The sequence below is a fragment of the Chaetomium tenue genome (genome assembly GCF_020726465.1).
Source record: "Chaetomium tenue strain MPI-SDFR-AT-0079 chromosome Unknown F5144scaffold_1, whole genome shotgun sequence".
Lineage (NCBI taxonomy): Eukaryota > Fungi > Ascomycota > Sordariomycetes > Sordariales > Chaetomiaceae > Chaetomium > Chaetomium tenue.
In genome coordinates this window covers 1,030,915-1,044,573 of record NW_027117329.1, presented here as the reverse complement: position 1 = coordinate 1,044,573, position 13,659 = coordinate 1,030,915, and the positions used below count along the sequence as shown (strand labels likewise).

Genomic DNA, 13,659 nt, shown 5'->3' with positions numbered 1-13,659 from the left:
TGTTTGGATTCTTGCAAACATCTGGCAAGCTCCCTCTTTTGGACTAGTCCAGTGCCATAGCTCCCATGGTGAAAGGGACAATGCGGTTAAGGGAGAATTACGGGCTAATCTTCTCCAAGGTACTCCTTTGATACCCTCTTGTCCAATTGGCATTGTTGGATCAGCCTTATGTTCTGGAATAGCATCTATGCTTGGAAAAGCACCCGTGTTTTTGGAACAGCTTCTAATGCATGATCAGACAGGCCTTGGACAAGCTTTGTTTGCATTTCAGTATATAGATACTCAATGAGTCACTTTGTATTCACTTGCTTGCTTGTTGTGAATGATTGCTGGATTCACACTTCTTTGCAGAGCCATCCAGTTCCTCCCCTCCCCGTAGAATACTTGCCTGCTTCAACAGACCTTTCCCCGATCCCAAGCCCCAACAGAGCTTCTTCTCTTCTCCCTGCCCTGGCACCCAAGCCTCGTATCGACTTCCGGTGTTGTGTCTTCTTCTCGACTCTTCCGGGTTTGTGTCTTCTTCTCAACGCTTTTGCCGAAGTGGCAACCATCATCATGGACCCCAAGTCTGCCCTCTCGCTCGGTCGAATCGAGCACACAGATTGTCCCGAGTTTTCATTGGGTAAAGATCTTGAGTCCATGAGAAAGCTAGGAAAAATACCGTTAAAGGTGGCCCTGGCGACTGGCTACAGATTGACGGACCTCGTACGCGTCTTTACCGACGCCGAGAACAAGCTTGTAAAGGGTGAACGAGAGACAGCAGTTGATTTTGTCCGCGCTGTCTACTTTTGGAGGCATACCCTGATCCAGGACACCCTCGAATTCTACAGGAAACTTTCAGTTTATCAGGGCCTGCTTCGCGAGACGGAAGCGGCCATTGCCGATTTGGATACCTGCCTCGAAGCGCTGGAAAAGGCAATCAAGGAGAATGGATGGAGCGCCGACCTAGCATCCTTCGTCTCCCCCACCTCGGTCCCAACAGCCTGCCCTTACCAGCTGTTCGTGGAGACTTATATCACGAGGGAGGACATTGTGGCAGAGCTCCGCGAGTGGGATGACAACAAGGATGCCGAGATCATTGCGGAGATGGCAGATCGCCTCAAGAGAATACTCTTGAAGCCCAATTCCCCCAACTTCAAGGTCGGAGATGGACAGCCCAAGACGGTAGCCATGAAGGTGTACCGTGACGGCAACGGCAACAAAAGCTTCGTTGTCGGTTGCAGCGGGCCGGAGTGGAGGCCCTTTAGCCCTGCCGTTGGGATAGTTAAGCTCCTGCGGAAGCGTCGATTGGAGAACTACCACACTTGCGGCACAGAAGCCTTCAACGCGCTGGGGAAGCTGGTGAAAGACAAAGGCGGCGCCAAACCATACGATCCCAACAAGCCGATGAGGGAGCAGTCGGAGGAGTCGGAGGAGGCGAGGAACAAGCGGCGGGAGCCGATACGCCAAGCCCTGAAGGAGATGGAAGAACACGAGTCGTTCCTCGGCAAGAGGGATGAGGTGTGCATAGCATTCGACACGGCGACGTGGGAACGCAAGCCGGCTTGCTTGGTCTGCTATGGCACTCTGGGGGACCAGGACCCGCTGAGTAGGACCGAAGCCGGGAAACGCGAGAGCATGGATTACTTCCTCGGCCACGTCTAGGAGCTACGCCAGGATAATCCATACTCTTGTGCTGAGGCAGAGGTACACCTGCAGTGTGTCTATTTCGACGCTCAAACCAGATCAAAAGGACCACTATCACCATTGCTGGAACTTTGATCGCCGGCCTTGCCGCCTTCTTTCTCTGGCGATTCAATTCGCCGGGCTCATGCTCTTTTTGGGGCTTTGGGCTGCGGGCTACGGGGCGAGCCGGGGGGCGGGGAGGGGGCAAGAACGCTGGGACTCAGGGAGGCGCTGGGATTGTGGGCGCTGGGACTCTGGGAGGGCTGGAGCGCTGGGGGTTCGCTGGGGCGCCGGGGGTAGGGCGTGGAGGCGGAGAGATTGAGATAATGGGAGTGATACAAGGGGCGAGGTGATCCCGCTGCCCAACATTGGGGAGGAGGGAAGACTGGAAGAAGCATGAAGGAAGCATGTATTTACACCTTATCATCCTGTCTTTGCACTTTACACTTCATCATCTCAACAACTTTTCTCACCATCATCATCGCAGACTTTAAAACACTATTCGTTTATTGCTAGTTAATGGTAGTTGATAATGTCTAATGAGAGGAGATTACAGGAAAGAGAAGAGGTACCTAACATAACATACAGGTATAGTCAAAAGCTGAAGACAGGCTGTTAAGGGACGTTACGCAGAAGCCTGCCTAAGATCAGGCTCGCCAGGCCTTATATGTAATTAATTTCCTATAATACAAGAAGCCCGAAAGGAAATGTAATCACACTGTGATCACGATGTGTACTTTATATATTCTGTTTTGTATAACGTCAAGAATTAGTTGACATATGATCACCTACCGACCTAATTACTGTTGGAGTCTAGCTTCCTCTAACATACGTAGGTAGATAGATGATTGCCAGTAATCTACTCCAATAAACCCTCCTTCTCGCGTCTGGTCGTTTTCCTCACCTGCAGTTCTTAGATCTAACACCTAAACCAAATGGCGGAATTTAATGCGATGAATCGTGCCTCCGGTGATGTTTTTCCTCCCCGGAATCCGGTGATCGCTAAATCGTGAATGGCAGATGTTCAAAGCCGAAGAAGTTGGGGTTTCGGGTTACCCCTATTGGGTACGCCGGCAACGGCGACCCCAACTGCCGACACGAATGCGGCATGCGGGGGCGGGCCCGGAGGAGCATTACCGGCACGGCCCGCACAGCGATTGCCCTACTTTACATCTACAGAGCACGGCGTTCTTACCTAGAGGTACTCGGACAATGATGTCCGTTCCACCACCACGTGCAGACCACATTCCTCGCCCACCCTCCCCTGCAGTAACACACACACACCCACATCACGATTCACCACATACATAGGTACATAGATCCTAGTTCCCTACAGTCCCCTAGACCCGGACCCCAACCCGATGGCCAGCAAATCCGTCATCGTCACCGGCGGCGCCAGCGGCATCGGCCTCGCCGTGACGCGGCACCTGGCCGCGCAGGGCCACCGCGTCGCCATCCTCGACCGCAACGCCGCCGCCGGGCCCGCCGTGGCCGCCCAGGTGGCCGCCGAGTTCCCGCCCGCCGCCGTGTCGTTCCACCCGTGCGACGTCGCCGACTGGGACGAGCAGGCCGCCGCCTTCCGCCAGGCTTTCGCCGAGCTCGGTCATCGCCTTGACGTCGTCGTGGCTAATGCGGGTGTGTCGGAGCAGGGGGCTACCTCGCTGGTGAGGCTCCCGCTGGGTGGGGGCGTGGTGGGGGAGGGGGCGGGAGAGGGGGAGGATGAGGGCCCGACGAGGCCTAGTGTGGCGACGCTGCAGGTGAATCTGCTGGGGACGGTTTACTGTGAGTGTGGACGTGTTTTCTTTATTTTTTTTTATTTTTGCGTTGGTTGTGGGTTGGTTTCTCTCCAGTCAGTTTTGCAATTCTGAGTGACACACGACTGTGGCTGACCTGTGGGCTTCAAACTTGCGTTCTTGGGGCGGACAGCGGTGAATTTGGCAGTGCATTACATGAATAAGAAGCCCAAGTTGGGACCGGGAGGAGCATCTAGGGGGTCCATCATCTGCACTGCATCCAACGCGGGCCTGTATCCGCTTCCGGTTGCGCCTTTGTATGCGGCATCCAAGTTTGGCGTGGTGGGGCTGGTGCGGTCGACGGCGAGGATTATCGAACAGGCAAACATGCAAATCAACGCGCTGGCACCTGCCGTGCTGGGTATGTGCCCCTTTTTTTTTCCCAGTCACGGTTGTGGCGGTACTGGACTTGCTTCAGGGGTCGAATCCACGGAAGAGGAGACTGACACCCGCTGCTTTGCCTCCCAGATACCAACATCGCCCCTGATAAAGCCCTCTTCAAGCACATGACCATCACTCCCATGGAAACCCTGATCCGGGGCGTGGAGCAGTTCCTTACAGACCCGACGGTCTCGGGGGCCGTGGCTGAGATACACGGGGATAGGGTGACCATCAGACCACCACACGAGTACGTGGACGAGGACAGCAAAAAGAACATCGATACGTTCTGGGATTTGGGGTACGCATGACGGTGGCGGCTTTTCCTTCTCCGGCGATCACTAGGACAAAGAAGCCGGGTCTGATATCTTGACGGTAATAGCTGCGTTCCGAGTCGGGCTTTCATGGATCCTGTGTCCTAACAAAACCCACCCAAAACAATGCTATTGCGTCCTGCCCTCTTTGTCTCAGACCACCGGAGCCTGACAATCCGATTGTTGTTCAGCTGAGGATTCCCATTATCTTTGCTGCCCTCATTGAGCAGCCGACACCGGCGGCGAGAACGGGACGAGCCTCTTAAGCCCAACAACCTGCCACCTGCCTCGCTCTCTTCTCGGGGTTGCAAAACTCTAGAAATACGACATAATATTAAAAGAAGAAAAGAAAACGGTAAGAAAGCCCTTTCAAATCTCCTGAGAACGGTAGCTACCAATATCACAGGCGAGACTACAAAACACTGAAAGAAGAATTGATAGGATGGACATTCGAACCGAGCCATTTCGAAGGCCAGGGAAAGCACCGCTCCTCTGGAACCGTACCGTGTGCGACTGCCACTGGTACTACCAATTCTACCTCTGCGGATGCCCCGACCGCGCTACTCCCATAGGGAATGGCCGCACCAGGCACGAACCTTGCTACCAAGGGTGCGAGGTCTGGTACAAGCCCAAGTGGGAGCAGGTGATCAAACTGTCGAGCGGGTTTCGACACAACCCCAACCCGCCCTTGCGCCCGGAACCCAGCGTGCTGCCGTTCCCCTGCCACCGCCACCTGATGGAGTCGCGCGTCTTCCTCTCCGCGGAGGAGCTCCATACCATGAGGAACCGGCTGATGGACCCCATGTGGAATCCCGTCAGGGCCGCACGCCTGAACAAGAACCAGAAGAGGCTGCGGAGATTCCAGGAGCAGAGCAGCACCTGGGAGGACAAGAAGCGCGTGCGAGAGGAAGAAGACGACGGACTGCCGCCGCCGCCGCCTCTTCGGCGGAGGATCCTGCAACCCGAGGCGGAGGAGATCATCCAGCTCCAGCCGATGATAGGCGGTCTCATGCTGGCGTTGCGCCAAACCCCGAATGACCACCACTACATCGACGCTCCAGCTCCAAGCACGGCGTTCACATCTCCCCTATCATACCCCTGGCATTTCCCAAGTGGCTTCCCCGACCCGGACGGGCCCCGTACCTTCGCCGTGCCGGACGAGTCCGACGAGGAGAGCACCCAGAGCCGACGCAGTCTCGCAAGGAGCCCGCCACCACCCTACGTGGGCCCGCCAGCCTACACCCGCAGCCCTCCGCGCCCAGCGCCACCAGCCACACCACCGCGGGAGTCGCCCCCGCCGTACATGGAAGCGGCATCATCCTCATCCGCATCCACATCACCCCAACGGAGCACGCAGGACCCAAGCGAGGCAAGCCCAAACCACCCCCCGCGCCGCCCCCAAAACCACTTCTCCTCCCTGACCTGGCTCCTCCAAGAGCAAGCCATCGACCTCTGGCGACAAGACGGCTACCACTGGCACACCGCGCCAGTCAAGCGCGAACGAGCAACACCAACCACCACCACAACCACCACCACCACCAAACCCTCCCAACCCCACAAACCAAACCCAAACCCAAACCCCAACCTTACCCCCCCCGCCCCCCTAAACCGCGACGCAACCTACGACGGGCCAACACACACGGGCTACTTCAACGGCGCCTACCGCACCGACCCGGCGGTGCTGCACCAGGCGCGGGCGGTCAGCTGGCAGCGGGCGGCGGGGGAGGAGGGGCTGGCGTGGGCGCGGCGGGTGGGGGAGGCGTGCGCGGAGGGGGTTTTTTTGCCGGGAGGGGGGGGAGGGGGGAGTGGGGGTGGGGGTGGTGGGAATGGGAATGGGGGGTGGTGGTTGTTGGGGGGGAGGTTTCATATGTGAATGGGTGTAGGTGGTGGATGTGGGTTGGGTTGGGCTGGGACTGGATGGATGTACATAAAGATGGAGGATAGGGGAGGGTGGTGGGGTGGGAGTGAGGAGGAGGGAGGAGACTGTAGAATGACTCGTATTTGAGCATGGAGACGGGAGGTTAATCACTAATTAGGGCAATAGGGTAAAAGGAGTTCGGCGTTGTCGACGGGCGGGTAACCCACAAGTTTGAAAGGTAGGATAACGTCAGGGAAGTGTTGACGGATTATAGATTCGGGTTGTTTATTCTTCAAGCGAACAGCAGGTTTGTTCCCCTTTCTGGCCGGGCAACGGGCAATACGCGTAATGAGACGGAACGTATGCCAACGTAACCCCGGCCATGGCCCCAACCATAATAGCATGAATATGTGACACTACCCTCTACATTAGAAGTACACGTATATATATTATATCAGTAAAGCCCACGAGGGTCCCCAACGAAAAGAAACGCTATGCTGCAACAATGAGACGCACGCTGTGCTGTGTTCTGCCGTCCGACAACCCGCCCGCTCCGGGATGGAAACAACAGTGAGAATCAACAAAAGAAACGTGAGACAGTGCCGTCTTCAACCCTAGAGGCCGCGCCCCCAACCGAGACCAAGTCTATCGATCATTGCGTCATGCACGGCCCACCCTCCAACCCCTTCCCACCCTTCCTCCATCATGTCAATATATGTTCCTTCACCGCCGCCATCTTCTTCCACACACCTCAAACCCGACACATGATCTCTTCTTCCCAACCACACCATCATGACCTACCCAACTCCTCATCAACCCCCCGTGACAACCCCCCAACATGACCTCTCCAACGCCAACAGCCCCATCAACCCCCCCCAACCAAGGCTCACATCACAGTACACAACGGTACAACCCCACAACCCAGCCCAGCTCACCTCCCCCTCCCACCAACAGGAGGCGGCACCCCCAACCCGCCAACCACAACCTCCTCATCCACATCCACCCCCCCAGCATCCCCCCCCTCCCCTCCCCCCTCCCCATCCCTCCCCACCCCCCTCTCCCGATAAATCTCCCCCTTCCTCACCCCCGCCCCCCTCAAACACTCCACATACGTCCTAAACTTCACAATCTCCCTCAGCAAATACTCACTCTTGCGCTCCCAGTTCGCCATGGCCTTCGCCGCGTTCGCCGAGCGCGGCGAGAAGGCGCCGAGCATGGGCGAGCGCAGCGCGTTGTGGGCCTGCAGGTCGGCCTCGATGGAGCGCACGTAGCTGAGCAGGGAGTCGAGCTGTTCGGGCTCGGCGAGCGGGGAGGGCCGCATGGATTGTGGGGGTGGGGACCAGTCGGTGATGTGGATGCGGTCGCCGGGGAGTTTGTGGTGGGAGGAGGTGGTGGTGGTGGGGGGGTTGGTGGTGTTGGTGGTGGTGTTGCTGAGGTGGCGCGGGAGGGTGGCGCCGAGGACGCCTGAGGAGCCGGAGCCCGGGCGGACGGCGAAGTCGAAGGAGGCGGAGCGGATGGAGCGGCCGGATTGCATGGACGAGCGGCCGATGCCGGCCATGGTGGCGGCTGCGACGGCGGCGGCGTTGACGGCGCTGCCGGGGCGGGAGTGGCCCTTGGCGCTGCTGGGCGGGCGGCCGTTGACGCTGGTGGTGCTGTCGTTAGCGGCCGCGGTGGTGGCGGCGGTGGAGCCGCTCTTGATGATGGCGTCGCTCCAGCCGTATTCGATGTTGGAGATCCCACCGACGAGCGGGTGCGTGCTGAGGCGGGCGCTCCAGTAGTTGGCGGTGCTGACGAACTCTTTGCAGATCTCGGGCGTCCCGACCTGGAAGAGGTGCACGGCGCCGGTGGGCAGGGACAGGGCCCAGACGTGCGGGCGAGCGCGGGAGTAGCCCGGTGGGGGGAGCGCCGAGGCGAGGGTCTGGCGCAGCGAGAAGGTGCCCAGGTTGGTGGCATTGTCTTGCCAATTGCCGCCGCCGACCACGGCACCCTTGGGTGGATTCCCGCCCAGGCCCCGGCGGTTCTTGTTGCGGAGGGACTTGTTTGGCGAAAAAGAAAAAAGGCTGAGCTGGCCCTTCTGGATGACGGCGAACACCTCTTGCCAGTTGCGGTCCCGAGCCCGCTTGTCGATGCCGTCGAGGTGGTGTTTGTGAGTAACAATACCCTCCTTGACCCACGGCGGGCCGGCAAGCTCCAAGGACTCGTCCTCGAGCAGCTGCTCGCTCTTGATCTCCATAGACTCGAGCGCGCTGTCCTCGCGGATGATGGCCTGGCTCAGCGCGTTGGCAAAGCCGATGGACTGATGGAAATCGCCGCGGGGGTACGACGAGCCAAAGGAATCCATCGACATGGACGTGTGGGTTCTACCCAATGAGAGCTTGCTCCAGGTCGCGGACGAATCGGTCGGTGTCCAGACCGAGTTGCCATCCTCAAAACTAGTCCTACTCGATGAGAAGCCCGTGTTAAAGCCCCTCGGACGCGAGCGGCTCTTAGAGTTCCACCTCGACGAGTTCGCCTTGGCCACTTCGGAAACTCTGCCGCGACTGGACGCGACGCTCTCTGATGGCGCCTTGCTCAGCACACTGGGCGTCCGCTTGAGCATGCCCATAACCGAGAGGCCGCTGGGGGTTTGCGGAGTAGAGTCGGCGCCAAACAGCGGCAGGCGATCGTCGCGAATCGAGGCGTAGATATCCTTGAGCACGATCTCGACTTGGTTCTCCCAAGCGCGGAGCGGCCCGTCAAACGGTGCTTTCACAAGCGGACCACAGCTCTCCCCCGGCGTTTGGTCGGAGAAGACGCCCAGAGCCGAGTTAGGCCGCGCCGGCGGCTTGAAAGATGCCCGGAAGCTGTTGTGCTTGAATTCGTCAGATGTGCGGCCATCGCCATCCAGATTCCCCTTGCCCGGCAGGATGCTGGGTCGATCAAACGCATCAGGGACCGATTCCTGGACGGCCTGTCTGATGGTGGTCATGGTGTTCTTGATGAACTGGCTCCGCGTCATCTTGTGGTCGATGTCGGCCATGTGGAGATCGGTGTTGAGCAGGATAATCGAATAGCAAATGGTGTGAATGACGTCTGGAGAATAGTTAGCGGCTGCCAAATACAAACATGTTCAAGAGTACTTACCCATGGATTTAAAGCCGTGATTAGAATTGCAGTCACACCACCGCTTCGAGAAGGCCACCAAGATGCGGTCGACCTGCTGCGTTTCGGCTCGGAGGAGCAGCCGCTGGCACACCTGCCGCAAGCTGGCCACGGCGCTCTGGCCCTCAAAGTCGTAAAGCTCCATGTAAGCCCGCAGGGTCCGCTGGCGCACGATGCCCTCCTCGCCCATCCAGGCCGCCGCCCTGTCCTTCTGGATGAACTCCTCGTTCCCGTCGTATATCCTCTGTGCCTTTTGGCGGTCGTCCTCGGTGGGGTCACCAACCACCACTTCGGGCTCGTCGATCGACTTGGCGGAATGACTGACGGACTCTCCGGTCCCCATGCCCCTCGGGCTGGGCTCCGCGCTGTCGATGCGCAAGCTCGGCACGCTGTGCTTGTACGCAACTCCGCCGCCCGCCTCGGGCGTCAGACCGAGTGTGTGGGAATCCCGGCGGTCGGTCAGGAGAGTCAGCTTGGGCCCCTCCCGGGCCGACAAACGAGCTTCTCTATTTAGGTTGGGCACGCTTTTGGATTTTGACACGGCGGGCGAGGGCGATCTCGAGCGCCCATCTGGTCGCGGCTCCGGCTTGAGGCCCTTCTCGCGGGTTTCGGAACGCGGGGTTTTCCGCTGCCGCACGGGGCTGTCCTCGCTGTCGCTGTTGTCCTTCAGGAATGACTTGGGTGGTGAATCCACGGGTGTCCCTGCGGGCTGACGGGTTGGAGTGGCGACGGGACGGGGCCCTGTAGGCTCGGGGTCAACCTTGCGGATGACGGCCTTCGGACTCGGCTCATAATCGGGCGAGAAGCCTCTCGGTATGCGGCCCTCATCCTCTTCGACCGCGCCCCTCCCAGAGTTGTCCTGGCCCTCGTGGGGCTCGACGGAAGGTAATGGGATGTCGGCGGACGTTTGTACAGAGGAGGAGAGTGGGCTTTCCTGCAAGAATGGGTCCATGGCCCGTCGTAGACTGGTGATGGGGCTCGGCTCCGGTTTCGCGGAGAGTGCCTCGACCCTGTCAGGAGGTAGTTTGACCAAGGGCACGACCGGGATTGGTGGTGGCTCCGTATCTGTAACCGAGTGCTTCCGCCTCCGGAAGAAGGACGATGTCTTTTTCTGCAGCGTGTGGGCGGTTGGCTGCTGTGACTCGCGAGGTGGCGGGGTGGAGGATTTGGGTTGGGAGAAGGTTGAGACCTGGGGTGACGAGGCCGCACTCGATACGGCCGTTTTGGACGATCCGAACATCCTCCTGAAAAAGCCCTGCTTCTCTTTCGGCTGCGGGGTCACGCTCATGGATGACGGCGGGAGCAGCTCCTTTGCCTTTTCATATCCAACGTGTGGGGCGGGTGCCGATTCGAGGTCGAGGACGGGGAGCGGCGGTGCGTCGCGCAACGGGTTGAACTTGGGTTCGGGCTTGCGACCGACGGTGGCGCTTCTCGAGGATCGGGTACTCCGGCGTCGTTCGGGGCCGGGGACTCTTGCAGGCGAGTTCGACACCGTCCTGGGCTCGGGCGGCGGCATTACGGGCATCGACGGTGCTGTCGTGAGCTTGCGTGGTCCGCCTGGCACGGTCGGGGTCGGGGCGGCATCGTATCCGTCGTTGAAAAAGGAACTGGGGAATTCGACCTGCCACGGCGCGGGCGAGGGCCGCTGCTCCCCATCAAAACTAGACGACCTCCCCCCGAAACCGCGGGCCCAGCGTTGGCTTCCCAAGACTTGGGCGTATCCTGCATCGACGCTCGTCGTGCTGCTGCTTTTGCTCCCCTTGCCGCCCCTCGAGTGGAGGGCGCGCCCCGGGCTGCGCTGCGAAAGTTCACGCATGCTATTGATGCGACCCAATCCCGGCTGGTAACCGGAGCTGCTGTTGCTGCGGCGTCCCCTCGAGGATATCCTGCTCGCGTCGTCGGCGCCCTCAAAATCGGAGCTGTACGAGTATCCGTGTCCGTTAGCGCGGCCCGATCTCGAATTGAAGGTCGAATTGAAGGTCATAGCACGGGCGTCGTCGTTGTAGGAAGGGTAGATGGCGGGCTCGTCAAAGGTGGATCTCGAGGGGCCGAAAGACGTGCCGACCTGGCCCATTGACAGCTGGTCGAGCGAGAGCAGCATGTTGGTGACGAGCGAGTCGCGTGTAACCTGGCGCGGCGACAGCGAGAGGTCGTGCGAGTCGCGGGCGGTGGGGCGGTGTGGTTCGGGGCGGTCGTTTTCTTTGTTGGACATGCCGATCGGGATGTCGACGGGGGTGAGGCCCTCGAGGAATGTCTCAATGTCGGCTGTGTCTCGTCCCTGGGCCTCGGGCTGCAGGTGCAACGCCGCTCGGCCACCTGTGGGAGAATCGCCGGTGGGCGTATGCGGGAGGGAGTTTCTATCTCTGTCTCTGTTTCTGTGTCTGTCCCCCTCTCTGTCCCTATCTCCGTCTCTGTCTCGGTCTCGGTCCCTATCCCTCTCTCTATCCCTGTCCCCGTTCCGGTCCCAGTCTCTGTCTCTGTCTCTGTCTCGGTTACGGTCCCGGTCTCTAGCGCGCGGCGGCGGGGGAGGCGGCGGCGGCGACGATGAAGTGTCGATATTCAGGTCGGGTTTGCGCCTACCGCTGCGGCGGGCAGCATTGGTGGTGTCTGGGGCGGGCATGATCGGCTCTTGGGGCACAGCAGCGCAGCGATCCGGGGCTGGGAAAAGCAACAAGCGGGTGGTGGCACACGCAGGCCGCTCGACGCCATCCATCCACAGGCGCTGGTTGGGAACCAATTTCGGGGACACAGCCGGCAAGCCAATGCTGCACTGTCGGGATGCACTGGCTTCGCAGCGCGTAGCGACGTGTAAAGAGTGTGCGTCTGTGTCCCGTTTCGTTTGGACAATGCCGTGCCACTGCCCCTGGGATTCTGCGATTGGATGCAAGGGGGGTGCCGCAATTTAGCGAGATCTTCCCACCCGGGCGAGAGGCCCCACTGATGTTCAGTGGAGAAAGCCAACTGTCGGATCTGAGAACTATCGCGTGTGGTTGGGAGGTGGAAATTTGGGAAACCAAACCATCGACGAAGGGAGTGCAATCTTGATGTTTTTATCAATTTTGATTACTCTGTATATGAACCGGCCTACCTCCTGTGCTATGGTTACATCGCCTTTTTTGGCGACTGCCGGCGAAGTTGTTGAAGCAGCCGAGCTGCGTTAGCTCATGGTCCGTTCCTGCAGCACAAAAGCAACCTGCCCCTATTCCCCTGCAGCCCAAAGAAAAAAGCAACCCTCGAGCCCCCCTTCTGGCTCGAGCCCGACAGCAGAGCCAATTCGAGGCCGCGAGCGTTTGGCAAGATTTTCCTCGAGCAGGGGTGGCACCATGCTCCCTGCATCAACAACATCAACAACAAAAAGTACGGAGGAATAACCCTAGATGTAATTTGTTTCTGCAAACTGTTTCTGCGCGTTGTGATACCGAACCAAAGAAGGCAATAAGGGGATTTGCCTCATTCTATTTTATATTGCTTCAACCCGTTTACGTGTGTGCCTTGGACGATCTCGGTGCTTTTGCCCTCCAACTGCATGAAACTGGTCTGCGTGCTCGCGCACTGGCTGCCAAGCGTCCCCGACGTGCAATATCGACCGAGTTTGGGAAACACTGAACTTGCGGTATTGGCATGTTTCCAGTCACTGTCATTTATGTTGGTCATTTCTCTTTCTCGGAAGCCGAACAGTAAGGAGACAGAGAGAGAGAGTTAACTAGCTGGAAGCTGTGTCTGTCAGAACCCGGAAATAACGTTCCTACTAAGATACGTACTTACATAGGCACATACTAGCAATACGCAACATGACCCCATCTCATCCATCAGTGACCACATCTGTTATTCGTATCCCACCGGCCCAATCCTAACGCCGTCCCCGACCAATTCTTGACTACCACTTCGTGGATGTGTGTAAGACAATCCATGCTTGGCGGGATGACAGCTGCGGGCTGCATGCCCGATACAAGCCGTCTTGTTTCATCGTTTGCCACGTGTACGCCGTTACAACCAAAACATGCGGGGTTCCAGTGCTGTGGTGGGGACGGGAACTGGTCCACTCCTCGGCCTTCATTGTATCGTCTCAAAGCGGCATCTGCCCCACATCCTCATTCCAGTCCTGAACTGGGGACGACAAGGCCTGAAGGGAAGGTCCTTGTTTACAGCAGGGTCCTGAGAACTGCCACCTGATAACTAGGTACCTACATCTCAGTTGCGGGTCCATTGTTTACAGGTATCTCCCCTAGAGGCTCTCAAGGTCGAGTGTAAGTGCAACTAAACCGGGCATCCAACATTTGTGTTTGCTGCTCCTCTGCCTATATACCTACCTACCCTTGTCAAGTAGCAGGGGATTTGAGACTGGAGTTGATGTTGAATACAAGATAGCCTAACAACTCACGGGCAAGGAGATAAAGCCTTGATCTTTGCGATATACGGTGGCTTGAGTCTGACATTTGACTTGGAAATACCTAGGTACGTTAGTTTCACCCGGTGACAGCGGACTCTGTCCGGGCTGTGCATGACATTA

At 58.5% G+C, this 13,659-nt stretch overlaps 3 protein-coding genes across 3 annotated transcripts; 2 read left to right on the top strand and 1 right to left on the bottom strand.

Moving 5' to 3' along the window:
• Positions 1 to 555: 555 nt before the first annotated feature.
• F5144DRAFT_635361 (uncharacterized protein) lies at positions 556 to 1,653 on the top strand (the record flags this gene model as incomplete). Its single annotated transcript, XM_066792615.1, has 1 exon — positions 556 to 1,653. The coding sequence occupies one exon, from the start codon at positions 556 to 558 to the stop codon at positions 1,642 to 1,644; it is 1,089 nt and encodes a 362-aa protein (XP_066647869.1). The 3' UTR covers positions 1,645 to 1,653.
• Positions 1,654 to 3,026: 1,373 nt separating this feature from the next.
• Positions 3,027 to 6,023, top strand: F5144DRAFT_588254 (uncharacterized protein; the record flags this gene model as incomplete). The annotated part of the gene is made up of 4 exons (XM_066789910.1): positions 3,027 to 3,447; positions 3,592 to 3,819; positions 3,927 to 4,137; positions 4,580 to 6,023. The coding sequence occupies 4 exons, from the start codon at positions 3,027 to 3,029 to the stop codon at positions 6,021 to 6,023; spliced, it is 2,304 nt and encodes a 767-aa protein (XP_066647868.1).
• A 1,080-nt stretch (positions 6,024 to 7,103) lies between these two features.
• On the bottom strand, positions 7,104 to 11,769 carry F5144DRAFT_542738 (uncharacterized protein; the record flags this gene model as incomplete). Its single annotated transcript, XM_066787201.1, has 3 exons — positions 7,104 to 7,123; positions 7,158 to 9,080; positions 9,132 to 11,769. The coding sequence occupies 3 exons, from the start codon at positions 11,767 to 11,769 to the stop codon at positions 7,104 to 7,106; spliced, it is 4,581 nt and encodes a 1,526-aa protein (XP_066647867.1).
• Positions 11,770 to 13,659: the final 1,890 nt, after the last annotated feature.